Below are 27581 nucleotides of genomic sequence, written 5' to 3' on the forward strand. Positions count from 1 at the left end.
CCTTGGGTATTTTCTTATGGGCTGCAGGATGGATGAGAGGGACTGTGGGTATTATCCGTAGCAGTAGTTTTCTTAGTATCAGGAGTGGGCCATTTTCTGTTAATCTGAGTCAAAAAATAATCTAAAACAGGCAAATCTGGGGCTTGCTCAGAGCAGGCTACAGAATGTGCTGCAAAAGAAGGCCCTGTTCTTTCAGTCCCATCTTCTATTTGGTGTCTAGGTGTGTCTGCACAGCAAGTGGTGGTGCAGACAGGTCTGATCAACTTGCTCAGAGAAGTGCTTTGAATATGTTTGTGCTGGTTTCTCAAAGTAGATTAGCCCAGGCAGAAGTCTGCTAATGTTATATTGCTCCCAGGTCCTTCCCAGGCTCCTGCTTTATTTCCCATCAGCAACACAGGCTGACATGTAGAGGTACAGCATGGACTACCACCCAGGGTGCTTTAGAAGATGCTTATATGATTTTTTAATCCAAATAAATGTTCATGGGTGGTGGTGGGTGCTTTCACCAGCATATACAACATAATTATAAAGTTGTACTCAGTATAATGTAAATTAGTCAAGTAAATTTTCTTTCATTCCTTTCCCCCAAGTGTTTTTTATTCAGGTGTTAATGAAATAGAGAATACTTCAGATTGAAAAAATACTTTAACCAGTTAGAGTTATGCATTTCCCTAATGCATATGTTAATGAAAAGTTAATTAGCCATTTGTGGGGAATTATCATTATGAACCCAGAAGATGGTAGTTTAGTTCTGATTCAGGCACATGGATTTGAAAGTGTCCCCTCCCTGGAAAAAATGGCTTTGAACCTTTGAATGCTACTTGCAGAATGTCTTGCATTTCCTCTAGATGGGGTTGCCTTTTCTTGTGTGTGTTACTGCAAGATTTTCAGACTTTGCATTCACTTAAAGTGTACAATGTGCTTTTTTGTTGCATGTTTTTTGACTTAGTTACACTGGAAGGTGACAGAAGATAAAAGGACTAAATGTGCAATTAAGGGCAAATCAGAACAGGTATGTACTTTTATTGAACCTGGAGAAAGATCTTGCACGTTTTACTTCAAGAGGAGTGACATTAAAAGAAGAAACTCTGCAACTGTTTGAAATTAAAATTTCAAAACAGTCACCTAAATTTTTTAAATTAACTTGAGTGTTAGAAATTGCAGCATACTTAGTCTTTTTTTTTTTTAGTTCATTATTTTTCTTCTTGAATATTATTTGAATGTTTGAAGATCTGAACACACCCTAATGTGTGCTTAATGTTTTTCCATTAAGATGATAAACCAGTATTGCTGTCACTGAAGTAATTGGTAGTAACTATTGTGTTTTGTTATTGCAATAATTCCTTCACAGCGTTTGATTTTACTAAGTGAATGATTAATTTTGTGTGCTTTGCTTTAGGGCATAGGGGTTTTTTATTAAGCCAGTTTATTTCTTCGCTAGCTTCGTATATGCATATTTTGTGTTACTTGGCAGGTGTTCCCCTTGTGGCGTGACTCAGCTCAGAGGGCACCCGAGCAGCCAGACCTCCTGTCAGCTTGTCAGGATCCCCTGGTTTTTCTGGGAACCACTGACTCCTTATGACTGCCAGGGCACAGGCTGGCCTGCTCGTTTTGCCTCTCTTGCCTGTTTACTTGGGGTAGTTGACTGTATGTGGATGTACCTTTCTGTTTGTGTAACACCACTTCATTTAATGGTGCAGTAAAGCAGGGATTTGCTGGGAAAGACTGATGGTCAGGCCTTTAACACAGGTTTGAAAAGCCTGACTTTTTGCAGTCAGACGACTTGAAGAAGTCTGCAAGTCGTCTGACTGCAAAAAGCAGATCTGTTCTGCACTTGGAGGGATGTGATTCTTGAATGTGCAGCCTGTTCAGTTTGCGCTCTTAAAAACCCCCAGATGCTGCGTCTAGGGCTGATAGTTTCCCTGGGTTTTTGTGGTTCATCAGGATGGGAGTGGGCTGTCTCCCTTTAACTAGCTGCTACTTTTCCTTGACTGACCACTGATGACCCTCAGTCATTATTTGAACATGAGGTGTGACAGATATTTAAGGTGTGTTTCCTCCTTGTCTACCTCTGCAGAATAGGATCAAAGAATACCTTATGTATCAGTTGTTGCTATTAATAATACTGATACACGGCCATGATGAATATGGGATATAAGTTTCTCTTGTGCATGAACATATACTTAGCAGACATGTGTGTGAATCTCCAGAGGTCCTCTCAAAAATTATTGGTGGGGTATAATAGACCCCATAAATATGTACTTTGATAGAGCTCTGAATCTGTTTTATTTTCTCCTGCTCCCAGTTTAGCAGCTTATACTTACTGCTAGCCATGCTTTTTCCTCACTTTACTTCTAACCTTCTAGTAGTCCCATTTATGGTGTTGCTATGGTGTTTTGCACAGTGTAGTAGTTTCAAAAAGGTCAGGGTATTAAGCCACTACTGCTATTTCTTAAACTTTAATGGGCAGTTCTCTCCCCCTCCCATCAGCACTGTACTTCATAATGCCAGCAGAAAGGATTCATACAGCTGTTCAAGGGCCTTTTCTGGCAGAAAGCATTCATACAGCTGTTCAGAGACCTTAGCTGGCAGAAAATTGGTTTTACACTCTTCCCCCTGCTTTTTTCTCTCTATACAGTCACTGAAATACCTAATTTGTCTCATAAGAAGGAATAGTAAGGTCAGTGCTTAAACTTGCTTAAGAAGTTCATGGAACAGTAGTTAGTGGAGGGATATGGCAGTGTACCAGCAAGAATTAAGGGGTGTTACTGACAGTGATTTTTCTCTCTAAGTGGTTGTTCAGAGTTGTTTTACTTCATTATTATTCTGAATTTTTATTGTATCCTTTATTAATTTAAGGGTATTAGATGCTTTGCATTTAACAAACAACCTTGGCTGTCCTTGTTTCATCTAGATGTACAAGGGATGACAAAGTCTAAAACTAAATTCATGTTTAACTAGTTATTCTGGTGGAGAGGTGTGTTTGGAGTTTGTCCTACTATAAAACAGCTTGGGATGGACCTACTTGAGCATCCTGTCCGGATGCTGAGGCAGCTGCATTACTACTGTCTGTAGGAAACCAGCTGCTTGCAGGATTGATTAGAGCTCCTGAAGATTTGAGGGAGTTGGTGTCCCAGTGTCACCCATATATCACCTGGGCTTGCTGGTGTGATGTGGCATAAGTAGCAGCAATGGACAATGTTGTTTGTTTATGTTGGAATGCAGCAGCTATGGTTTATCAGACTAGTCCTTTCCTCATCCTCTGTTACAGACAGAATGTCGTAATTACGTTCGTGTGTTGCAACAGCTGAATGATACTTTCCTCTACGTGTGTGGAACTAATGCATTTCAGCCAACATGCGATTACCTGGTAAGAAATGTACACATGTTTTGACCAGCAACAACTGTAACTTAAAAGAGACTCAGGTAAACAATGAGTTGCTCTCCTTTCCCAAAACTGTTGCATCTTCACTCTTGGCTATAAGGCTAGGAGCGCTTGTTGCATTGTCCCATTGCAGTGGCAGAGTATACTGCTCCTTTTTCAGAGCATTTAATGATTTATTGGTTTATCTTGTCTAACTGCAGATCTGTTTTTTCTTAGCTTTTATACTTCTTCATGTATCATGTGCTAACATGAAACTAGTTATTAAAGCTGAAATTACACTGTTTGCAGCTATCACTCGTTACTGAATTTCCCTGAAATTTCTCAGATTCCTGTCTCTGCTTGTCTCTGCTCCTGGCTGTGCCAAAGATGTCTAGTGCTGAATCCTTCAGAGTGAAGTCTTGGCACAAAATTAAAAATCCTTTTTCTCACCACTGACTCTTGTATCATTTCCTTACTGCAGCTCTTGGCAATTTGAAAATTGAGAAATCTTGTAATTCTTTGTGCCTTTAGCTTCCAGTGCTTTTATTACATATCACATTTCATTACATAGTGCATTCATTGCATACATACATTTCATTTCATACTGATTACTTCTCAAGTACTGTGGCTACCTTTCAGCTTTCTGATCCTCATTCTTTTGGTTTGTAAGGGATTTATAAAGTAGCAGCAAAAGTACTCTGTTGCTTTTTAAAGCCTAATTGGATTATGCCTTATCTCAGAAATTTACCATCATCTCAAAAATTGCTTAATCCACCTCAGAAAGCCTTTTTGATTTCTGAGTCTCCATTTTTTCAGGCTTATTGAATAATTGCTGGTTCTTTCTCTGTATCAGTTAACTTCTCTGCCTTTCTTGCTGTCTAGCTTTTTTAGGTACTTGTTTTTGAAGTCTGTCTGGATTTAACTTTTCATCTTATGCTCTTTTCTGCTTCCACCCTCACAAATTATAGGATCACATTTTTTTCTCTGTCTTTTGGGCTCAATAAGATTTTATGAAAACACATATACCTTCTATAATTTTACACAGAATGCCTTTGATGCTGGAAGTTGATGACATAGCCCATTATTTAGTGTTTAGTTTCTAGCTAACTTTGCGCAAGTTGAGTGTCTGAAAGAAAAAAGTTCTAATAGTTGTTTTGTGGTTTTCAACAGAATTTAATTTCATTTGAACTTGGAGGTAAAAATGAAGATGGTAAGGGCAGATGTCCATTTGATCCTGCTCAAAGCTACACATCTGTTATGGTTGGTAAGTTCAGACTTCGCATTCCTCATTCTTAAGTTTAAAAATGTTCTGTCTTTTCCACTGTCACCCTCCAGTCTGTCATTATCAAAACTGTGGCTTGCATCCATATTTTTTTGTCTCTGTTATGTATCTGTATAGATGTTAAAATACTTAAGTAGTCAACCTAAGCAGGTTTCTTAAAAGGAGAACTTGAAACTAGGCTGTTTTGGAAGATATTTCAAAAATACCGATTTTTAAACTGTATTTCTAGATGTTAAACTTATTTAATCCAGATAGTCTAAATGTACTTAGACTGCCCTTCTAGTATCAATTACTGTAATTTCAGGAAATATAATAATCAGTATTGTTAGCTGTCCTGACGACATGCTGCAGAATAGGGAAGTGAGATGTTTAATGCAAGTGTACTTACTGCTTGGAAACACACCACTGAATCTTAATCTGGGGAAGCCAGAATTTGTGGCTTTTACCTGCGTGTATCAAGATCATAAAAGAGAAGCGCAACGTCACATGAAACAGGAAATGAGAATAAAAAAATATGCTCCCTGCATTGTGCCTAAATCTGTACAAATCGAGTTTGAATAATGGTGGCATAGAAAAAGAGGAAAACAATTCCAGAATTCTGGTGCATTTAAGTAAATTAGCATGTTTTGAGATAAAATGTAGGTTTTCATGTTAAATGCCACAAAAATAGCATTGACTCTGTTAGCTCTCATGTTAGAGTAATAATCATAACAAACCCAAGTGTGGAAGTGTTAGCTTGAGAATGATCGACAGAAATGTAAACATAAAAGGCATGTCTAGGGCAATTCGGAGGAAATCTGTGTTTACCTTTTCTTGTGGGAAGTTGAAACTTAGATAGACTCACAAAATATTTGTGTACCCTTTTTGGTATCCAGTCTATAAGTTCTAATACGTTTGGTTTTGTGTTGAAGATGAGGAGCTTTATTCTGGGACTTCTTACAATTTCTTGGGAAGTGAACCTATTATTTCACGTCACTCTCATCAGAGCCCTCTGAGAACAGAGTATGCAATACCTTGGCTTAATGGTAAGTGAGTATAAGAAGTGGTCCAAACAAGTTACTTTTTCAGTATCACACATGGAGTTTTGAGTGTCTTACCTGGGTAAGGAGCAATTGTCTGATGTCTCAAAGAGACAGATTTGGTTATACTGGTATATGCTGTGAGTGTGTGCCCTCATGCATGCCACCAAGGGATTCTGTTTTGAAATTTCAGTATTTTTATCAGCACTGATGATGAAAACAGCTTCTGAATATACATGTTTCAACTTGAAATTAATGGTTTATTTCTTACCTGCTTGTTCATCCTTGCAATAATGCAGCTTAATTATGGTATGGTAAGGAATTGAATGTTTTTGGTCTTAAATTGGTTCTTAAATTGAGCTGATCATAGTTCTTGACGCTTAAAGTTCTTGAATTTGAAAATTCACTGAATTTTGTGAATTTTCAGAGGTTTGAGGCTTTGTGCCAAAAAGAACCAAAATAATGACCATTGTCTAAAAAGTACAGGATTCTGAGTTTTGTAATACATGTTGTAATGGCAGTGTCATTTTAGTGCTTCAGCTAATAGCTGAAATAGAGGAGAGGCAGGCAAGGGAGGCTTACCTCTCCAGGCCCATTAGAATCTGAAACCACATTTGACTGTGGATTGAAGAATGCTGAAGTAATGAGCTGTCAGATCATAGAGATCTCTCAGTATCTTAGTGCTTTCACATAGGTTTTGTAGTGTTCTGGGGTTTTTTCTGTTTCTGGTTGTTTTTTTGTGATTTGACTTTTTTTAGAAATCCTGTTCATACGATGTACAGCAAACTGTGTAAGTAGGTCAGTGAGCGGAGAGGTGGTAAATGCAATGTAGAGTTTGGGTGAAAGACAACTTCTGAGCATCTTTAAGGGAATCAAGTTAGTAGTCACATATATAGTAGAAAATTCTTCTGTTTGTGTCTGTAGAGCCCAACTTTGTTTTTGCTGATGTGATAAGAGCAGATCCAAACAGCACAGATGGAGAAGACGACAAGATATACTTCTTTTTCACTGAGGTGTCTGTGGAGTATGAATTTGTTGGAAAATTGATGATTCCAAGAATAGCAAGAGTATGCAAGGTGGGAGATAGTTCTGTTTACTATATCTCATAGAATTTTGCATGTGCATGTTAAAAAGTATTCATTATTCTGGATTTACTGCCAGGTAAGTGGAGGTGTTTGAATTTGGTAAACCTTAATGAATAAGCTGTTCCAATGAGTTTGTCAGAACTGAGAAGGCCTAATGGTTACTTTGTAAATAAATATTTGATTTGATTTTGTACAGTTGTGAAATTTCAGTACATCTGGGGGTTCTGATCTTGTCTGGGAGAAAACAAAGCAACCATGACAAAGCCCAGCAACAGAAGTAATGTTGCTTCAGTTTTCATTGTTAATTTATTTTTTAAACAAGTACAGCTCCCTGGAAGAAGTGACTTTGCTTGGAGCTGATGAGCAGTAGGATGTGTGTCAAGTGACTTTGAAGTAGCTGTATGCAAACACAACTGTAGCTTTGTCCACAGCAAAATAGTTCTTGACTGTGGTGTAGCAGATGGGACTTCTATGAAGCTGCTACAGCTGCCAGGGCCTGAAGGAAAATGGTCACCAGCAGCCTGATTCTGTCACACTTGCTGTGCTTAAACCTCAGTGTGTTAAGCTGATGCAAGTACATCCTCAGGAGTGCTGGTTAAAAGTCTTGCTGATGGAAGTTTTTTCAGTGGAAAATGTTTATTTAACAAAAACTTTTTCAGTGGAATGTATCAATTTCCTTTTTTTCCAACAGGAAATTTATCTGGCTGTTTCATTTTTATGAGGTTGAAAGTTTTATTTTGACTTTACTGTTTTGTATTTAAACAGGGAAGTCAAAACATCAATAGCAAGTTAATGCCCTTGAGATTTCCATTAAACAAGGAGCTGGAGGCAGGTTTAGATGGGGCTTGCTAATATGGCATTCTGCCCACTGACAGCTTGTGCACACTTTAAAAGAGGAGTACTGTGGAATATGAGAGCTTCGTTTATTATGTTATTACATATTCCAGACTGTTGTTTGAAATAGATGTCAGTGACAGATCACAAATCTGCATTTATACTTATATGCATTTATACTTAATTGTAAGCATGTATACTTAATACATTTTGCATATTTCCTTTAATACATTGCACACACAATTGGATAATGAATGGAAATATTAATACTGTTTCAATATGCCCTTTTATAAGGGAAATATCAGATCTACAGCTCAATTATAAATATTTTGAAATACATTTCTAGTCAGTATATCTCAACTTAAGCCTTGGTACCTGCAAATCCTTAATAAACAGGTAGTAGCTTCTAGAAGGATTAAACCATTGCTGGATTTCTTCTAATGAAATTATCAGTGTCAGGCAAGTCTTAAGGCATACTGCAGCATTAAAATTTAAATCAGTTTTGATGTAACCAAACAAATGCAGTATTAGATGTTTTCTTAAAGGATAGTATGATACTTCTGTGCTTGTTTTACTTTTTTCCTAATGATACATTGCCCATCTTAATTTTTCTGAGTGATGCTGAAGTATGGTTCTTCATTAACACTCATATTTCATCTTCCCTGTATGTGTAATAGAAATAATTTTGCATTCTTTTTGTTGAATCAGTTTTCCTGTGGCTTTCATACTGTTTTAGTGAATATGTTAACATTTATTGATGTTGCTATAGATGAAATACTGTAAAACACCAGGGACTAGTAATTGCATGCTATGTAGCAGTGGTTCTTAAGTGCAAAAATACTGCTAGTTCTCCTCACAAACACCTTTTTATTTTTTTAATACCATAAGAGGGACCAAGGAGGATTAAGGACCTTGCAAAAAAAATGGACTTCGTTTCTCAAGGCCAGACTGATATGCACCATCCCTGATAAGAATTTAATTTTCAATGTTATCAATGATGTTTTTATTCTCAAATCTCCGACTTTGAAGGAACCAGTGATATATGGAGTCTTCACCCCGCAACTGTAAGTGTGGTATAGCCTTTTCCTGGATAAGTATCTTTAATCTCAATTGGTTACTACAAGAAAATGATAATTACTCCTATGTTTTGTTGGGTTTTGGTTTTTCCTAATTTCTTCCTGAATTAATAGGAATAATGTGGGGTTGTCAGCAGTGTGTGCATACAATCTGTCTACAGTAGAAGAGGTTTTCTCAAAAGGAAAATACATGCAGAGTGCTACAGTGGAACAGTCTCATACAAAGTGGGTACGATACAATGGGGAAATTCCGAATCCTCGACCTGGTGCGGTAAGTTTCTGTAGTCTTCTTTCTCATAGCTTTTTCAATGCTCAGGAGGAAATAGACTAGGGAATACTAGTAACCTACTAATGTTTGCCCTTACCTGGTTACTTCTTGTAAAAACTTAATAGAAAAACACTCAAGTGATATGTTGTGAACTTTTTATCTGGGAATCAAAGTCTTTAGGTTTGGGGGTTTTTTAATTTGGAATTAAGTTGTTTGCTGGTTTTGTATTTCATTATTTTGTTAATAATTTTCTCATTGTGAAATAGCATTCAGTCTACACTAGCAACATCACACACCTTTTGTTCAGATGGAAAGAAGTATAGCAACTGTTGCATTGTCTCAGTAGAATCAGCCTATTTATCTAGTGCACTGCCCTGCAAACTCAAATTTTCCTAGTGCTGGGTCAGACTTTTTAACTTCTTTATGTTCCTTTCAGTCATACTGTTGCTAGTGCTGAAAGAGGTGGTGGTTAAAAGTACTGAAGGGGCATGAGAGCATAGAAGGAATATTGTCCTAGAATGTATTTTGGACTCAAAAATGTAGTCCAAAGCACATCAAAGTGCTGTGGGGTCAGGGGACCTTCCTTGGTACAGTAAATATTGTGTACAGGTGTGGTTACTGGCCAAAATAATGTGGAGAAGGAAATGCGTGCAACTGCTGTTAATTGTCTTTATTTTGTACAAGTAAGAGATGCAGTTTGGTTCTCTTTTTTCTTTTTCACCCTCTCCCTGTTCCCTCTTCTAGTGTATAAACAATGAAGCCAGAGCATCAAACTACATGAGTTCTCTGAATTTACCAGACAAAACATTACAGTTTGTTAAAGACCATCCTCTAATGGATGACTCAGTGACCCCAATGGGAGACAGACCTCGCCTAGTAAAGCGAGATGTGAAGTATACACAGATTGTAGTTGACAGAGTCAGAGCACTGAATGGCACCATCTATGATGTTATGTTCATCGGTACAGGTGAGTTCGGCAGACCACCTGGTTTTGGTGATGCACTGATTGTTAAGTTTTCTTAGAGAAATTCTTTGAGATTTCCATATTTACAGGGCTTTTACAGCAGCAGGTGTAAGAAAAAAAGTAAGTTATCACGGTAACTGGACAATCTTGGGTGCTTTGAAAAAGTATTTCAGGAAAAGAACTGCAAAGCTTCAGTGAATTCAGCAAAACTACACAGTATAATCCCTGACTGGTCATTCTGTGCCCCAGAAGGTTATTTCCTGCTGAGAAGTCCTGATGGCAAGTTTAATGGTTGCCTTTGACGCAGAGTTGTTCTGCTGAACAGCAAGCAGATTATTGAGACAATTTACAGCAGTTGTGAAGGACTTTTTCTGCCATTTCAAGGATCTTACTTAAACATATTGCTCTTTTGTTTCAGATCGAGGCGCCCTGCACAAAGCTATCAGCTATGAAAATGGAATGCATATTATTGAAGAAACACAGCTTTTTCCAAATTTTGAACCAGTCCAAACTCTCTTGCTGTCATCCAAAACAGTGAGTGGTATAAACATCACAGCATTTATCTCCTTTTGTTCTTTCACAAAACTTTTTTTGCACTATTTTGTGACCTTGTGACAAGAGATCATTGATGTGCATAGAGCCAGCCAAAGGCTGCATTTGTAACTCACCATGCTGCAGCAATCACATATTGCCTGCTGCATTTCAGTATGTTTGGTAGGTGGTAAGCTTCTGGAGGTACTTAGACATGAGGAATGGCTGGAGGAGCATAGGCATGCAGGTGTTCACTTGGTTTCCATGTGCAGAAGCAGGAAACTGTAAGGTGTTTGAAGAAACCAACTCAGTTTTACAGGGATGTAAAAATCCTGACCCCTTGTGGCCACTGCAGATTTGTGAGGAAAAATCCTAGGGATTGAGGTTAGCAGAGGAGTGGTGCGTGGTTCTGAGGAAATAGACCTAAGAAGAGAGAACAGTTTTCAAGCGTAGGGACTCATAATTGTGTAGTTAATTGACTTCTGCTGTCCCAAATCTCACAGGCTCCTGCATGCTGATTGTGTCATGAGAGCAGCCACGTTGCTGCAGCTGTGGGTGATGATCTCTGGTGAGGTCCTGTCTGCCCACTGGGGTGCCAGCTGCAGCTCCAGCTGCATGGCAGAAGAGCTGCTGCACACTCCAAACCTGGCAGCTGTCCTGCGCTGTTTATCAGTTGTTTGGTTTAATCCTAGAGTGATTTTGGGACAGTAGGAGGATGGTCACTGTGTGTAAGTTTGTTCGTGGGTTAGGTTTCTACCCCTGCTTGCTCAGACCTTCATATCCATGAGCATTTCTGTCTGTGCCTAAAGTCCCTTGTGGCATCAGCATCAGTGAGGCTTTCTGGATTTCACAAAAATTGAATGCCTCCTTTGAAGTACCTAGTGGTAATGCCAGTATTCAGTAGCTACCTAGTGATCCCTACATAAGTGCTGTGCAGCTTAGGAACTTAGGAATACTTTGAAACAGCTTTTGTTTTTGTGAGATATTTAATGAGTTTTTGCGTGTCAACATGATCAGCTCAGTGGAACAGAGCTTTGTGTCATAATTTTTATAAGCTCGTTCTGCATGCTTTTTTATCCTTTCATACTTATAATAGAAATAAAGGGCAGAGTATGTTTTTGCTAGACAAATGGAAAGCAGGATTAAAAATGTCTGTGCTTAGTTTTCTGTAAGCATATTTGTATTATTTTTGTATGATACATTGCACTGACAACTCACCTATGTATCTGTGCAGATATGTATTATGTGTGTATATATATGTACACATACATACACACACACACAAAATATTTGCTTTGTCTGCAAAAAAAGGTTCAAACTACTTGCTTTGACAGGAAGTTTTGGAATTTGCCCTGTCATAGAAGATAATGACTAATAGCTCTTCTAATATATATGCTAATATCCATTCTTTTAATTGTGGGATCATTCCTACACTGGCTTAATTATGATCTGCCTATTTCAGGGGAGCGCTAAGAAAGAGATGGGCATTAAGCCTGATACAAATACACATCATGTAGCAATTTCAGCACATACTTGGAAGGCTACTGTAGGACTAATGGCATTGAAATTTATTCACTCTGGGTCCAGGTGCCACATACTCACTGGCATACTCAGCTGCCCAGTACATTCCCATAAAACCAGAGGTCCTTTTCAGTGATGGGGAGCGGGAGTTTGGGTCAGCTGCCAGAGTCATGGTAACTGTATAGTCACAGTACCACCCAAGCAGGGATTCCTGCTGCTTTCCAGCCTGAAAACACAAGTTTCTGCCTCCACAGTCAGTGGCTACTGAAGTCCATCGCAGAGCTGGTATTGTCTTACATGTCATGGCATCCCACATTAGTGGACTAACCACAGAAGGGTAATAATTACCCTGATGGTGGGCGTTAGACCTCTCTGGAGTCAGAGTCCTTTCTGAGAGCATTTTTCAGTAGTCTCTAGATTATTCCCATAGTGTGTGGAGGGTGATGGGCAGTCAGATGAGCCTACAGTAGATCCCCTTAATTCCTGCTTAACTGGAAGGTGTGTCTGGATTTATTTTTTTTTTTTAATGGTTTGCTCAGCTTGTTGCATGTTCCCTGGAATCTTGGATGTATGAACTGGGAAACGTGCCAAGGCACTACAACCCATGTGCAGTATTGCACTGTTGCAGTGTTATCCAGCAGAGTGCTCAGTCCTTGGTGCACTGTGGAAATCTTGGAGCAGAATGGGAAGATTTTCCTAGGAAGTTGAAGTCTCCAACACTGTAGACTTCCTTCTGTGAGCCCTGCAGCACATCCCTTTCTTGAGGCTTTGCCTGATAGAATGTAAAGTCACGGTGCACTTTTTAGCTATCATTTTCCCTGAGGTCTAAAGCAGATGAGTGCGATACGGCAGCTGCCTGCCTTCTATAATAAGGATGAGTGTGGTCTCTTCCTGCTGTGCTCAGAGTCAGACTGCTTTGGGATCCCCAGAAGCAAGGGTTCAACAGCCACTGCAATTATTTTCCTCATATTCTCATTGTCTTGCCAGTGCTGTGTCCTTTGAGTACTAACAGTGTTCTTTGTTAAGAAGCGTTTAACTCTCGCCAGGATGATGCTGATGTGGCTGCAGAGACTGGCTGGTTAAAGAGCTGAAGGCAGTAGGGCTGCTTTGGGTTAACAGGAGCAGCCCTACTGCCTGCTCAGTCTTGCGTGTGCCATCTTGGCAGCCTTGTCACCAGTGCAGCTTTGCCTTGCCTCACAGAAGGATTATTGCATTCATATTTTTGGGAAAATGGATAAAGTCATAGTTAGACGTGGTTACTTTCCACATACCTGTTCCAGTTTTTTGTTGTCTTTTTGCACTTTCCAGCAATATTATTGCTGTAATATTTCCAAGATAACTTTCTAGAAACAAAAGCTAATCAAATGCTCACTCTACTGAGGCACCACTTTTTACAAAAAAGGCTGTATGTATGCTGCTCTTTAATAGCACTTTAATTGTTCCATGAATTGGGTTGTTTGGGTTTGAGAAAGTGATTGGCTGTGATTTTTTTTTTTTTTTTTTTTTGTTGCGCTTTGTTTTCTTTAGGGCAGAAGATACCTCTTTGCTGGCTCAAATTCTGGTGTGGTGCAGTCTCCAGTGGCATTTTGTGACAAGTACACCACTTGTGTTGACTGTGTTTTAGCAAGGGATCCTTACTGTGCTTGGAAACCTCTTGAAGCTTCCTGCATTGATATTTTTAAAGAAGGTGAAATAGAAAGGTAATGGTATCTAATGATGACCTTACAGTTACAGTCAGTATTTAATCAGTCTTGTCACATGCTGATAATTGGAATTTTAGAAATTGAATGTTTTCAAATACGGACTTTTTCCTATCCATTTTTATATCTGTTAGTGCTGTTTAGATGACTGCTATTAGTACAAGGGGATGGGCAGACTTTAGGAAACAAGATTTGAAGTTGTAATGGTTGGACTTCTTTTTGCAGGAACTGGATTCAAAACATAGGTGGAGATGCATCTTCTTGTTCTGGTGAGTCAGTCTTCAAAGAGCTCCTTCATATGTCTAGGTGGCGGGGTGAGAGAGTTCTGTTTAGTTCAACTTTGTTTTTGTGATTACCTGGACATTCATTTACATTGTAATAGGTATGGGATTCTGCTTTTAATATTCGAGCATCTGTACAACCTGCATGTTGTCTTAAAAACTGTCTGTGTTTGTATGCATTTCAGTGTGCTGTGCACAACCCCCTGAAATGAATGGGGGCACCTCAACAGTGACTTGTGAATGAAAGCAATACCAGAAGTACTTCTAATGCAGAGGCCTCTGTCTCTTTGATGCAGCATTTGGCATTCTACTGTGAGCTTTGACAAGTGCTTGGTTATTGCTGCTAGATCAGATTAAATTATTCTGAAAAAAAACCTAGTTTTATGGGAAAGGGGAGGGGGAGCTTAGAACATGATATAGAGCAGCTGAAGTACCTTCCATAGTGCTTTAAAGCAAGTAACCACAGGTCGTTTCTTTGTCCTGTGTGCTGCTGCCACCAGGGTAAGGAGATCATAAACTGGAGTAGAGGTTCAGGAGATTTTAGCTGCAAGTAAAAAAAGCTATTAAGGGTTTGATGTACTCACTTTTTGTTTATTATCCAAGCAAAGCGTGGACCACCATGAGAGCTTTGCTTGTAATTTTTTTTATTAACTTTGGGGATGTCATATGTTGCAGGTGTGCCATAAGTGCAAATATTCTTTTTTTCGGAAGAGAGTTCCTAGTTCAGTTTCCTCTTGGATACTTTGTAGTTGCTGCTTTACTTAAAATGCAGTGATTAGATATAAAGTGAGACCAAGTACAGTGTCTTTCCCAAATGGTGACTTCTCAGGTGCACACTCAGTTGTGGATCAGTGAGGTCTCACCTTTATCTAGAAGTGAGGCCATCTTAGAGTTGAGGTGTCCTATCTCTTAGTTTGTCTTGATGTTCCACGTGCAGTTTGGTATTCCACTGAGATTCTTGCATGCTGTCCACCTGGTCTTGTGAGGTGAATGCCATAATCTTCATGCTTCCAGTAAGACTGTTACACAGTCTGGTGAAGCTGTACAGATTAGAGCAAACTGGAATCATTGCTGATACTCTGCACATTTATTTTGATGTTCCAGATAAAGTAAGAGAGAATCCCCTACAGCATACATTCAAGCATGGGAGCACAGCAGAACTCAAGTGTTCTCAAAAGTCCAATCTGGCACAGGTAGTTTGGAAGTTCAAAGATGATGTGCTGAGAGTGGAGAGTCCCAAGTATCGTCTGCTGGAGAAGGCACTGCTCATCTTCAATTTATCAGAAGGAGACAGTGGTGTTTACCAATGTTTATCAGAAGAAAAAGTGAAAAATAAAAAATTTTCCCAAGTGCTGGCTAAGCATGTTTTGGAACTGAAAAAAATGCAGCATACCACGGTGGGCCCCACTGCAACAGCTGCACCAACAGAAGGTAATAGTGATGTGCCAAAAGTGTCAGCTGTATCAACCGAGGGGTCCACTGCTCACATCTCGACCACTCACATGGTACCAGTAACCACAGTAAGGATATTAACAAAGCCCATTGGTCCTGTCCTAACAAGTGTAGCCTCCAACACAGAGCTCTTCAATTCAATTCCTGATGCAGTCCCCGAAAAGACAATGTTCCTCAAGTCAAATGATAACTTCCTGTTGATGTTTCTCTTCCTCTTCTTTTTCATTCTCTTTTTGTGCCTGCTCTCCTACAACTGTTACAAAGGCTACTTGCCAGGGCAGTGCTTGAAATTTCGCTCTGTGATGCTGCTTGGTAAGAAGAAAACGAAGTCAGATTTTTCTGATTGCGAGCAAAGTGTGAAAGAGACACTGGTGGAGCAGGGCAGTGTCAGCCACCAGAGCGGGGAGCAGCCCAAGCCTGCGCATGACACTGGCTATGAGACGGAGCCCGACTGTGGGAACAGCCAGCTGCAGGCTGGGGACTCGCAGGCCTCCCGCGAGGCCAAGGACAAGCCCTTCGACGTCAAGTGCGAGCTCAAGTACGCCGACTCGGACGTGGAGGGGGACTGAGGGAGCCCGGGGTCTCTCTCAGTGGCGGAAGTGAGCTGTGCTCCTGCGGCTGGCTATTTGAGCACGGAGAGCCTGGGTGTGACAGCTAAGCCATAGCAGGGGTTACATGCTTAAGCTGTACAGCAAGCCAGTTTTCGTTCAGATCTCAACAGATTAGAGAAGTGGTGTACTCGTCTGGAGACCATAGCATCTTGTGTTGTACTGTCTTTTTTTCGGTTTTTTTTCAAATGGCCAGTTTCAGATCACCACTTGTTTATTCCCAATTTCCCCCCCCCACTGAGCACTTTGCTCTAGTGAAGCTACTTGCTTGTTTTTTGGCCATATTCTTCAATAGAGTAAAAGTAATTTTATAATTCAGTTGGCTTTAAAAAGTACTTCAGTCTTCACATATTTTTAGTTGCCATTAAAAAAAGATCTAGTTTCATTTTAATTCCAAATTGGAAATGGAGTTTAGTTTATCAGATTGGTAAATTATAGACTTTTGTCCAGATTGGGACATTTTTTTTCCTTTGCTTCTAGTGATTGTTTTTAGGTTTATGCTTTGTGTTTCGGCACACTAGGTCTCTTTAGTTGATTAAAGTTAATTTTTTTAACTGCTCTACAAGTATCTTAGATTTTAAGGTATAATGGGGATAGCATTGCCTTGATTTGTGTAAGACTCAGGGATAATCTTGTTTAAAGGCTCTTTTCTTTGCTGCTTTCTAGAAATGTAGGTACAACAATATCAGTACAAAACATGGAGTAAGTGGGGAATGGGGAAGGAGGAAACAAATGCTTTTCTTTTTTTTTTTTTTTCTTTTCCTCCCCCCCACCAGCCAGCCAGCTGGACATAATCACATTTTATTTTCTATACAAAACTGGATTTTTTTTTCTTTAGTTTATAGAACAGTACAGGCAAGCAACTGTCAGTTAGCAGTGACAAGGAAAGAGGTTTCTTGCATTGTGGAAGGAAAACAGGAATCAAGAAGAATTAACTCCAACAATTCAGCCAGTGACTCGCTGGAATGGACTGTTAGGACACAGCCTGATGAGAAAATGTTGCTGATTTTTTTCTTCTTTTCAGATTCAGAAATAACTCAGCTTCTTTTTGTGACAAATACTTGCAGCGTCACCCTTTCTGGATGATACCTTCACTCTCCTATGCAACTGGAGACTGAAACTGGAGCTGCTTAAACAATCAGTCCTTTGAACTGTTTATGTGAATCATTCCTGCTAACGTGAAAGTGTGCATTTGTTCTCAGCCTGGTTCACAGCAGCACTGTTTGTCTGTAAAAGCATTTTATGTGTGCAGTGCAGTCCTGAAGAATTGTTCCTCTCGCTGCTTTGTTCTGTAAATATTGCTAGAAGTAGAATACATTTTAACAGTAAATAGCAGTATGCCTGGGCTGCTTTTCTGTGTTGAACCTTCATGCAAACATAATTTAGACCATCTTAGTGTAAACAGTTTATATTTTATAAGATTCAGTTTGGTTTTATTTTTCTATTTTTAATTATGTACATATAACAGAATAAATATTAAAATAAATTGTATTACATCTTGGCTTTTCTGAAATGTGACCCAGTGACACAGTGCTTTCCATTTGGCAAGCACTAATGTTCCTTGTGATTTCCTTGGGGGGGAATGTAAAAACTTCATAACTAATTTGGAGCAGCCTCTCAGCTTCAACTGGATGGGTTCTAACACAGGGTGGGGAGGTGGGAAGGATGGGAGAAAAACAGCGTGGGAGAAGGAGGAAAGTGCTCCTCTTCTCTAGGGGCCTAGGGACACTTTGTCTTGCTACCTTTCTAAAACTCATTTGTCTTTTTGCATTATTTCTTCATTGTGTGATGTATTTCTTGCCACTTCTTTCCTTAGTACCCTTTTACCTTCTTTTCTGTCCTCTTCTGTCACACAGCCTCATCTCCTATACCTTTCCCTCCTACTGGTACCTCCTTTTTGTCCTGTGTGGGAAGTGATTCACCTCCTTCACCCACCAGTACCCAGCCTGATGTTTGGTCTAGCAAAGACCCCGTAAAGGTCATGTTGTTGCCGCCTTTCCTAAGTGACCAGGCACAGCATGTTAGTGTCCGGGGACCCTTCCACCTCTTCTGCCAAGCCACAGGTAAGTTGGAGGACCCCTGTATATAAGCCAGCACTTTCTGCATTAAAGGTTTAGCTATGTCACCATGTACTGTGTAAATCTTACTTTTCTGATGGTTGGGGGGGGGGGCAGGGGGAACAGAGACAATATCAGGATGCCAATGTGCTCTTACCAAGAATAAGTCACTGCAAGTACTTACTGTATAAAGGAGGCTCTCATTTCAGCAATCCACTTCAGTATGTTGATCATCAGTTGATTTTGTTAGGCTTACTTGCATGCTGGAGGAATTCAGTCAATCAGGACTGCATATGGATGTTTAGCAGGCAGATATTTTCATTGTCAGTATGTGTGCAGTTTAAAAAATACACTTTTATTGAATTTGAACTTAGCGTAATTTTGTGGACCAGGTCAGTCAGTCATTTTTCCATCTTATTTCAAGTGGTGAAGTACATACAGTAATAACTTCTGTATTATAGCAGATATGTTATCTGAGGTGTACAGGAGGACAAAGTATTTTTTTCACTGCAATTCAGCTTTTTTTTCCCCCAGTTTTTGTTTGGATTGTTACAAATTACAATTTGTAATTGCTGGTTTAAACGAAGTATGATTTAATGGATCAAAACAGGTCTTCATATGTAACCTTATTCTTTAAAAGAAGAAAATATATAGATTGAATATAATAAGTAGTGTTGTTCCATATTGGCATCTCTGTTAGTGTTACGTGGAAGCAGATCAAAATGCATAAGTCTTTATGGCACTATTTGTATTTCCATGGCTAAAAGGAGCAACAGTGGGATGAAGGCTGTTTCATTGACTAGAATCATTCAGATTGGAAAGCACTTTTCAGCAGTAATTTGTTCACTTTTGTGATAGGCAATTCGGAAACTTGGTAGTCCACTATGAAAAGAAAGTTACAGTAGCACAGAAGATTAAGCCGTTTGATAATTGTGCTACAGACCTGGAGTTCATTTTAGAATTACTTTTTTTCATCGAGCAGTGCCCTCCTTAACATGATGCTGATGCTGCTCTTAAAAATCGTCAGTAATTGTATTTGCCTTAGTAATGAATTTAAGAAGGAAGGCACAGTGTCCTAAAGTCAGCGTGTGGACTCCATTCCTCTGGAGGTGCAGGGGTGAATAGTGGAAGAAATTCTTTTAGCAGCCACCTGAAATCCAAGGGGTACAGTAATGGCACAGGTGGGGCCAAGGTGACCCAGCTATGGAAGCCCTTCTAATGCCTGTCAAAGCAGGGAAGGACTGGACTTTGTTTTATGGATAGAGGTTTTACTCCCTTTGGAAAGCAAGGAAATTGGCTGACATATCACACTCTTCTCTTACCCAGAATTATGATTTCAGTTTCTTGATTTAAAAACAAACCTGCAAATGGAGACCAGCACACAGAACTGGTGCACATACTTGCATCTTTCTGGGTCCTGCATGTGAGGATATATGATTTCATCCTGGCTGGGGGGTGGCTAAACAATTGCTTATGCAAGGAAGGTCTTGCTTTGGATTTGTTCAAATTTGTTCAAAGTAGGTTCTTTATAGTAACATAGCTTTAGTGGAACTGGATTTCTTTCAGCTATGAATATAAGGTAAAATGTGTTTGCAAGGAGCAAAAGACTGGCAGAGAGTTAAACGTTGTGCCTGGTTGTCTGCAAAAAAAGGATACAGCATCAGTAATTGTATGATGCAAATACATAGATTGCCACATCATCCAGTAAAAACATCAAAGCTTATTTTTAATTAAGTTTCTAACTTAATTGTTATTTTATCAGAATTGCTGAATCTCTTCCTTTTTTTAATTGTAAATATCTGTTTCAAGCTGTCTGGAAACTCAGCAGGAGTTGGTGAGTTCTTTTGCTCATATCTTACTCATCCCACATGTTTTAACCTGAAAGCTCGCCTGAGGATAAGGCTTTACAACCTTGTAACTGGCTCATTTCCATAAGGTAAAGCTAAGTGGATACAGCGCAAACAGCAGTTGTGGCAAACTGCTATGTTTTTCTGAAAAATAAGTTTTTCAAGCATGGAATACTCCTGCTCTTCTGGAAAAGGGAGGAATAAATCTCCCTTGGCTTATTTGCTCCCAGTTTGTCTCTACTCCTCCAGAGAGTCTCACATTTTTCCAGAGACCTGTCTGCTGTCCGTATGTGCATGGACAAACATTAGGTTTCCTGTGTACTTTCTCTAATACAAATTTTCTCTCCCATTACAAAATTTTAAAAACTCTTAGAGGCAGTTCAGGCAAGTTTCAAATAAATTGAACAAAATACTGCACCATCTGGTTCAGGGGAGAGACAGTGAATTCGTGATGTATGCACCTGCTGTATAATTTCTCTGGTATGCTCTGTTGGAATTAGGTATAGTAGGAACAGGTTTTTTCCCAGAGTTTTGGTTCTGCTCGAGATGTTTTACTGGCACCTCCTCCCCCAGCTTTAGACTAGTATCTCCATGTCCATAATTTCACAGGCAAAACTAAAATATGGTGAGTTTGCTGTGCAATAGTTTAAATGCTTTTATAATCAAATGCTGCAGACCACAGTGCTTCACCTGCAGATCAAGCCTCTCTGTGTCCATGGAGTCAAGATGACTCCCTCCCTGAATTCATCTGTAGATGGAGATTTTTTACATACTTTTTTTACATACTGGGTTGTTTTCATTCTTGGTAAAAAAACCCCAGTAGTGTCAACATAAAAGTTCTGTGAACTTGGAAATACACTTTCATGGAGTTACTGTTACATGGAGATACTGAAATGGGTATCTGGTTATGCGTACAATTCCTGTTCCCTGTGGTTATACTATTTTAGAAGGAGTACAAGAAAGTTTCCCACACCTGTGGAAGAAAAGAGCCATAACTTGGCAAGAATCAGAATTGCAAGTAGTTCACTAGAGATTGCTCTTTGGTGGAGCCTGAAGTTGTGCTGAAAGACATGCAGAAGGGTGGGGAAATGTTTTTTCCCCAGGAGGAGGAGGAGGTCACCTATCAGAGACTGACTTACCCATGGAAATGAGTAATTCATTCTTCGGAGGCGTTTTTTTTGCATCATTTGCATGATTGCATCAGCCATGGTACCCTGGGGCAGTCTGGTCTGGTGTAGAGCTCAGTCAGGAGAGGCATGGAGGTGTGCAGCAGCCAGAGCAGAATGAGCCTGCCTAGGAATGTTCTTTGTGCTGGACAAGGTGTTTGTCCGGGATGAAAAATGGCGGCATTTAAATTCCAGCATATCAGTGTCTTACAATTGACTTTACTTGGGTTGTTACATTTCTGTTCTTACAGGAACACCAATATCAAATAGCAATTTTTCATACACTTGTGTTTTATAACCAGTTGAAGTTGGTAAGTGGCTCTTAATTACAGCTATGGAGAGATACAATATTAGTTTTTGAAATGTGAGAATGGTTCAATTGTTAGCCTTGAAAGGAAAAGCTCTGCATCTTCCAGGACAAATCAATCCACTGCACAAATATTTCAACACTTTGGAAAATTTTCAAATTTTTATGCAGTATATTTTGAGATTTAAGCAGTGATGCTTTCCTGAAGCAATACCCATGACTTTAATCTGTATGCTTAATAAATGGCTGGTTTACCTTCCTGTGGGTAAGCTTGCACCTTGTTAAACAATTTCATATCCCACTTTATGAATTGTCTTCTCAACAGACACAAAACAGTGTTTTATCACATGCTATTTGACTTGATTTCACTGTGTTTGGCTAGTTATCTCATAGCTGTTAATTTGTAATTTTGTGGGGTTTTACCTCTTTTTTCAATTATTTTTGCACTGAGTATGCATTGCTTAACAGCACCGTGGCACTATCAAACCTTTCCCGTGTGCAGATCTCTGACATGCCACCTGTTTATTAGTATTTGGGATGCATTTGGAAAATAAGTTGAAAAATTAAGATTGTTCCTTTAATATATAACAGAAAAGGACTTGGAAGTTTTATAAAATTGGGTAAGTATTGCAGTTCTGTTTTGCATAAAACTCACAGACATTGAAGATACCTTTGTTACTTTAGGTTGTGATATCTTAAGGGTCTAATTTTCTTACTACAATACTGGCATTTCTTTTTTTCAGACATGGGGCCTGCTGAGACCCTCATAGCTAAGTCTGCATACAAAACCAACAGCATTAAACACCTTTGTAAGTGCTGTGGTTATCTGAATTCTGATGTGAACTTTATAGTGACTTCTGTAATAAAATTGAAAATTAATTTTTATTAGTGAAAAGGATGATGCATTCTTAAATTCTGACACCAGCAGCAGATTTTGAAACATTTCTGTAAGAATTTCCTTTGCTGTGCAGTTTTATGTGGAAAGACTGTGGTCAAGGTATGAAATATGTGGAAAGGTGTGCAACAAGAATGCCTTTTTGGTTTTTTTTTTGGTTGTTGTTGCTTTTGGGATTATTTCTTGTTGTAGTTTGGTTGGTTGTTTCATTTTGTTTTAAGTTTATATTAGTTTTCCAGTTAAGACTAGAATAAGTTCAGTGTGAAAATAATTAAGCATAAGGCAAATTAAAAAGTATCAGGCATCAAATTAAAAAAGGGGAGAGCAAGAAAAAGAAGTGGAACCAAAAGTGTCGTCTTAATGTTTCCTCAGAAGATTTCATTAATTTCTTGTTTTCCTACATTTCTCAGCCTGCAGCTGATTGCACTTTTACAGGTTTTTCACTGCGCAATGAGTAATAAGGTGCAGTTGGAAAACATCTTTTGTGGCTTTTGGTAGTTTATAAATTACCAAAACATAAAGACCCTAAGGTACCTTGGGAGATTCAGTCCCCTTAGGACTAGCAGCTGCAGCCTGCAGTAGTCACTGCTGTTGTAATGCGTGTAGAGCACTTGAGGCTGCATGCCTGCTGCAGTGTGTCCTGTGCACACCAGCTGCTCAGTCTTGCAGGCTGCATCCCGTGTCAGCACAGAGCTTGGGGAGATAAAGCCCTTGCAAGGTTTTCCGAGCTTTCCACTGGTAAAATCCCCAGTTTTTACCCAGTTTTTACCCTCACACAGTTTGGATAAGGTACCCTTTTGAGAGATCAACTTGTCAAAAACTCTGTTGAGGCCAAGGCAAAGAGCTGGCACCTCAGCTGTTCAGTTGTCTAGTTCAGCTTTTCAGCTTGCTTGGGGACTGGGTGCTGCATGGGCTGTCAGCAGAGACAAACTGCCTGGGTCACAAAACAGGCAGTATTCTCCATTTGAATTTAATGTACATAATTTTGGGAGACTTCAAGGGAGCAGAATCCGCACCAGCTTTTGTAGTGTGACTAGGTATGTATAAAAAGGAGAAGCTTGCTTCACACTGGGGACTTTGAGACCCAAATGCCTTTTGGGATGTCTTCTCTCAGGAGGGCGAGGGATTCACTTAGGTGTGTATTTTCTTCTCTGTACCATTTGCTTGCAGAAGTTTACCTGACCTCACAATTTAGCCTTTCTTTTTTTGCAGTTCAGCATAAATATTTCAGCTTTTTCTCCTTGCTAATGTGGAACTCTTGATTCAGTAATGTCTCAGCTTGAAGCAGTGCCCTGGGAATAACTGCTACACCCTGGCCATGATTGAGCAGCTGTATTTCCCAGCCCTGCCTAGTGAGATGTGATGGATTTGGTCTGGTACTGGAATCTGGACCATAACAACAATTTTACCCTATTTTCCCCAGGACATCTTATTACCCCCTGCCAGCCAGGATTGCAGCCTGACTACTCTGTACACTTGTTTTTCTTCCCCATGAGACCTACAGCCTATAGAGAGCTACAGCCTGTAGACATTGTAATTAATAATCCATTGGTGTGATAAACTGAGTACTAATTTAGACCAAAGCTGTCATCTTTTTAAAACTATTTCAGCAGAAACTGCTACTGTAAGTGTCTTAGCATATTGTTTGCATTGTTCCCACAGTGGAAATGAAAATGTCATTTCCGTCTCTTCAGTCATCTTCCTGCTAGATTTACAAAGCAAAAGCAGTAGTTTGTGTTCTCTGGAGAATAGAAGTGATTTTTGGAGGGCATGTTGCTCCTTAAAATATGTTCTCCAATTTTCTTCACTTCATTTTAAAACTTAATGTAGTAGCCTTGGTAGCTGATAGGATGGCAAAAAATAATTAGGCAAACGCAAAGTGCCAGGGGAAGTTTAGGCTGGACGTAAGGAAAACGTTCATTATGGAAAGAGTGATTGGGCATTGGAGTAGGCTGCTCAGGGAGGTGATGCAGTCATCATCCTTGGAAGTGTTTAAGGAAAGACTGGATGTGGCACTTAGTGCTGTGCTCTAGTTGATAAAGGGGGGTGTTAGGTAATAGGCTGGACTTGAGGATCTCTAAGGTCTTTAAGGTCTTTCCCAACCTAGTTAATTCTGTGATGCTGTAAAAGCAGAATTTTTTTTTTTTTTTTTTTTTTTTTTTTTTTTTTTTTTTTTTTGTGGCAGTCCCTGGTTCTAGCTTACTAGTGCTTCATCAGATTTTTTTTTCACAGACAATTATGCAGGTTCCAATTACAAAACCTTTTTCTGGAGACTCTCAGTGAGTATCTGAATAAATACATGAACAGTTAAAAATTGCATTTTTATCTAATGGGCCAGTCAGCCATTTTCCCAACCTGCTTTTAAATTCCACTCTGACAAGACAGATGCTGTGTCCTGCTTGCACCTACGTGTGCTGTGCATCACCTCTAGTGACTAGTTGCTGCTTCCAGCTCTTCCATGGTCCACATTCCATTGGAAGCACTTCCTGCTTTTCATCTGCCGTAATAAGGCTGCATCAGCTTGAGGTGTTGATGTTACACAAAGGGATGGGTAATTTAATGAAGCACCAGGTGTCTGAAGGACCTCATGCATTCTTCAGTATGAAATACTTGGTATTGGAAGTAATATTCTTTGGCATTTCAGAGAGGTCTGTGTTCTTGGCTTTTATTGGTTTTTTTTTTTCCATTGTTGTCAAGCTTGTCTTCTAGAATTAATTGCCCTGATTAAACAATCAAACACCAACCAACTAAACTACCAAAAAAATGCACCCCAGTTATAGGGTATAGAGGCTATTTAACTTGCACTCTATTATCAGAAAACTGCAAAGATGCTTGTCCCAATTTAAAGGGTTTCTTCCCCCCCTGCTTTTCCAGTCAGCTGCTCTCTGATGGCTTCATTTCATACTGATTTATTATTTTGGTATCTTATCAGCAGCAATGACTCAGACTCCTACAACTCAAGAAACTGTGACCAGCCTTAAATCTTTCATTCATGTACTGAGTAGTGCTGGTGGTAATGTTTCATATTAATGATTGACTAACCTCCTCCTGGGATAACTTTGATGTCTGATTTAATAGAAAACCTTCCTGCATCCAGATTACAGTGCCTTTTTAAAACTTAATCCCTGCTCCAGATGAGAGCTTCCTGTATGATCTTGGTTTTCAGAAATCTGGGATGTTTGCTTCACTGGAATTCAGCAAAGCCGCAAGCTTGATAACAAGCATTAAATCCAGATGCCGTTCTTAATGTGATGTACGTGGTGAGCTTTGAAAGAGGTTTTGTTGTGTATTAAGTTATACAAGGGAGATTTTTTGTAAACCTGAACTTCCCATCCCTATGGAGAGCTTCTGGTAGCAGTTGTCTAGATTGTAGGTATTTGTGTGAAAGACTTTTTGTTACCCTGGTAGAATTTCTCTCTGGGATACCTGTCAGTTATCTTCACAGGATTTCAATTTGCTGTCCATTTGCAGAAATTATTAGCTGGTGCGAAGGTTTTCTGATGGTTCCTGCTTTTGTACTAACTCCCCTTTCTTGGAAGTGTTTTCATGAATATAGGGAAGTCTTATTCAAATGCTACCCTTCAAGAACTAGGTTAGGAATGAGGGAGACTTTGTGCTGAACCACCACCAGTGGTAGCACTGCTCACGTTTTACAATGCACCTTCACTGGGCTGCTTTTGAAATGTCTCCACCACTCTCTGCACATGGCAGCACTTGGCATAAGGAGCCAGCTTGGCCAGTGCTCACTCTTGCTCCCCCTGCTTTATGCCACTGAGCTCTACTTAATCCATAATCTGTTCTTTTAAATTTGTGTTTTCAAGCTGTCTTGAAAACCATATGTCTATTAGGATGCTTAATTTGGTCCAGCTTAGCAGGGCGCATCCCCATGCTGCTCTGAATCTGTAGCTGTATACTTTAGTTCTTTAAGTCTGGTTTTGTTTACTTAATTCTTTTAACCTTAGGTCAAATTTACACCAATAACCCTGTGAATGCAGTCAGACTCTGGGTAGAAGATTACAAGCAGCTGCATTCGTTTGAGTTTCTGTGCTAACAATGGTGGTTGAATTTTTTGTCCCATGGAAGATATTGAGAAAAAGTCATCTGGTATTAAATATGTGGTTTTTGTAGCCCAGCCTCATTTGACATATGTCAGAGAACCTGTTGTGCTGGCAGAAACTACCTGGGCCATTACTACTCTGGCCATTACTACCTGGGCATTATAATTTCATTCAAACTACTGAAAACAGAGAATATGAAATCTATGTGGGAAAGAAGCAAACACTTCCACAGACACTGGAAATTTTGAAGGCCTTATGCAAGAAGAAGAGTAGTTCAGATAATGCCACAAAGCTTCTTGTATTTTTGTTTGTTAACTGTTAATTCCCCTTCTAAAATCATCATGGTGGTGAAGCTGATTTTATTTAATCATGTGTAACTAGTGCAGTTTATTGAAGAAATGTTTTTGAAGTTAACTGTTGGAAATATATTTCATGGCTGCTTAGACATAGTTACTTATGTACCTTTCCTGGTGTGCTGTTTAACTCTCTTGCTTGTTTATTATGTTTTAATAAAATTACTTTCTTAAAATCTTTCAAGCATTCCTAACATGGATGGCAAAGTAAGTAGATCAGGTCAGAAACTTGTATTTTAAAGGTTGCAATAGACATGTAAAAAAAAAAAAAAGCAGAGTATATGTTTTTATTATTTTCCTTTATCTTCAAAAAATATTTCCCTAACCATTCCATCAGAGTCTGAATTTCTCACCATAGAGTTGTAGAAAATTTGCATTTAACAAATGTGATTCAAAATTTTTGCAGATGAAACTGTGTCACAGTGTATTTTTTTGTATTGATCCATCCTGAAAATGAAATCAAAGTAGAGAAGGTAATTGCCTGAAAGCTGGAAACAAGCTGCACTGAAACAGGATCAGGAAAACCCTGAGTACTGCTTGCATCTAAATTTTGCTGTCAACCAGCGTAAGTGGGGATGAGTGTGTACCTCTGGGGATTGCCAGTGCTTCTGACTGCACAGAAAAGCAGCAGAAGGGTAAAATTGCCTAGCTGCACTCCATAAGGGGTCAATCTGAACCAACACAGCTTGCAAACTTTCATGTATAAGGAAACTGCTGCACTTTAATCTCTTGGTGAAATGTGGATGTAAGCTAAAATTTTGGCAATTTTCCAGCACAATTGGGCTCTTCAGCATTAGAAAATAGAGCAGGTTCTCTGCTGAGAATAGTACATTTGAAGTAAGTTTAGGGAAGTGTTCTGCACTAAACATGCTGCTTCCTTGCATGGCCCTAAAATGGCTCTTAGGGATTTTGA

At 39.4% G+C, this 27581-nt stretch overlaps 1 protein-coding gene across 9 annotated transcripts in view; it reads left to right on the forward strand.

Annotated features, from left to right (window-relative positions):
* SEMA4D (semaphorin 4D) overlaps nucleotides 1–17481 on the forward strand; it is an 83369-nt gene extending 65888 nt beyond the window's left edge. For all 9 annotated transcript variants that reach the window (XM_059873809.1, XM_059873804.1, XM_059873808.1 and 6 more), the window contains 12 exons: nucleotides 950–1012; nucleotides 3272–3370; nucleotides 4535–4628; nucleotides 5558–5671; nucleotides 6590–6741; nucleotides 8473–8648; nucleotides 8775–8931; nucleotides 9673–9895; nucleotides 10311–10426; nucleotides 13472–13644; nucleotides 13870–13913; nucleotides 15030–17481. In XM_059873809.1, the coding sequence (XP_059729792.1) occupies nucleotides 950–1012; nucleotides 3272–3370; nucleotides 4535–4628; nucleotides 5558–5671; nucleotides 6590–6741; nucleotides 8473–8648; nucleotides 8775–8931; nucleotides 9673–9895; nucleotides 10311–10426; nucleotides 13472–13644; nucleotides 13870–13913; nucleotides 15030–15946 (2328 nt within the window). In that variant the 3' untranslated portion in view covers nucleotides 15947–17481. The remainder of the gene's footprint in view (nucleotides 1–949; nucleotides 1013–3271; nucleotides 3371–4534; nucleotides 4629–5557; nucleotides 5672–6589; nucleotides 6742–8472; nucleotides 8649–8774; nucleotides 8932–9672; nucleotides 9896–10310; nucleotides 10427–13471; nucleotides 13645–13869; nucleotides 13914–15029) is intronic.
* The last annotated feature ends 10100 nt before the right edge of the window (nucleotides 17482–27581 follow it).

Source organism: Haemorhous mexicanus, chromosome Z, assembly GCF_027477595.1.
Source record: "Haemorhous mexicanus isolate bHaeMex1 chromosome Z, bHaeMex1.pri, whole genome shotgun sequence".
NCBI classification, from domain to species: domain Eukaryota; kingdom Metazoa; phylum Chordata; class Aves; order Passeriformes; family Fringillidae; genus Haemorhous; species Haemorhous mexicanus.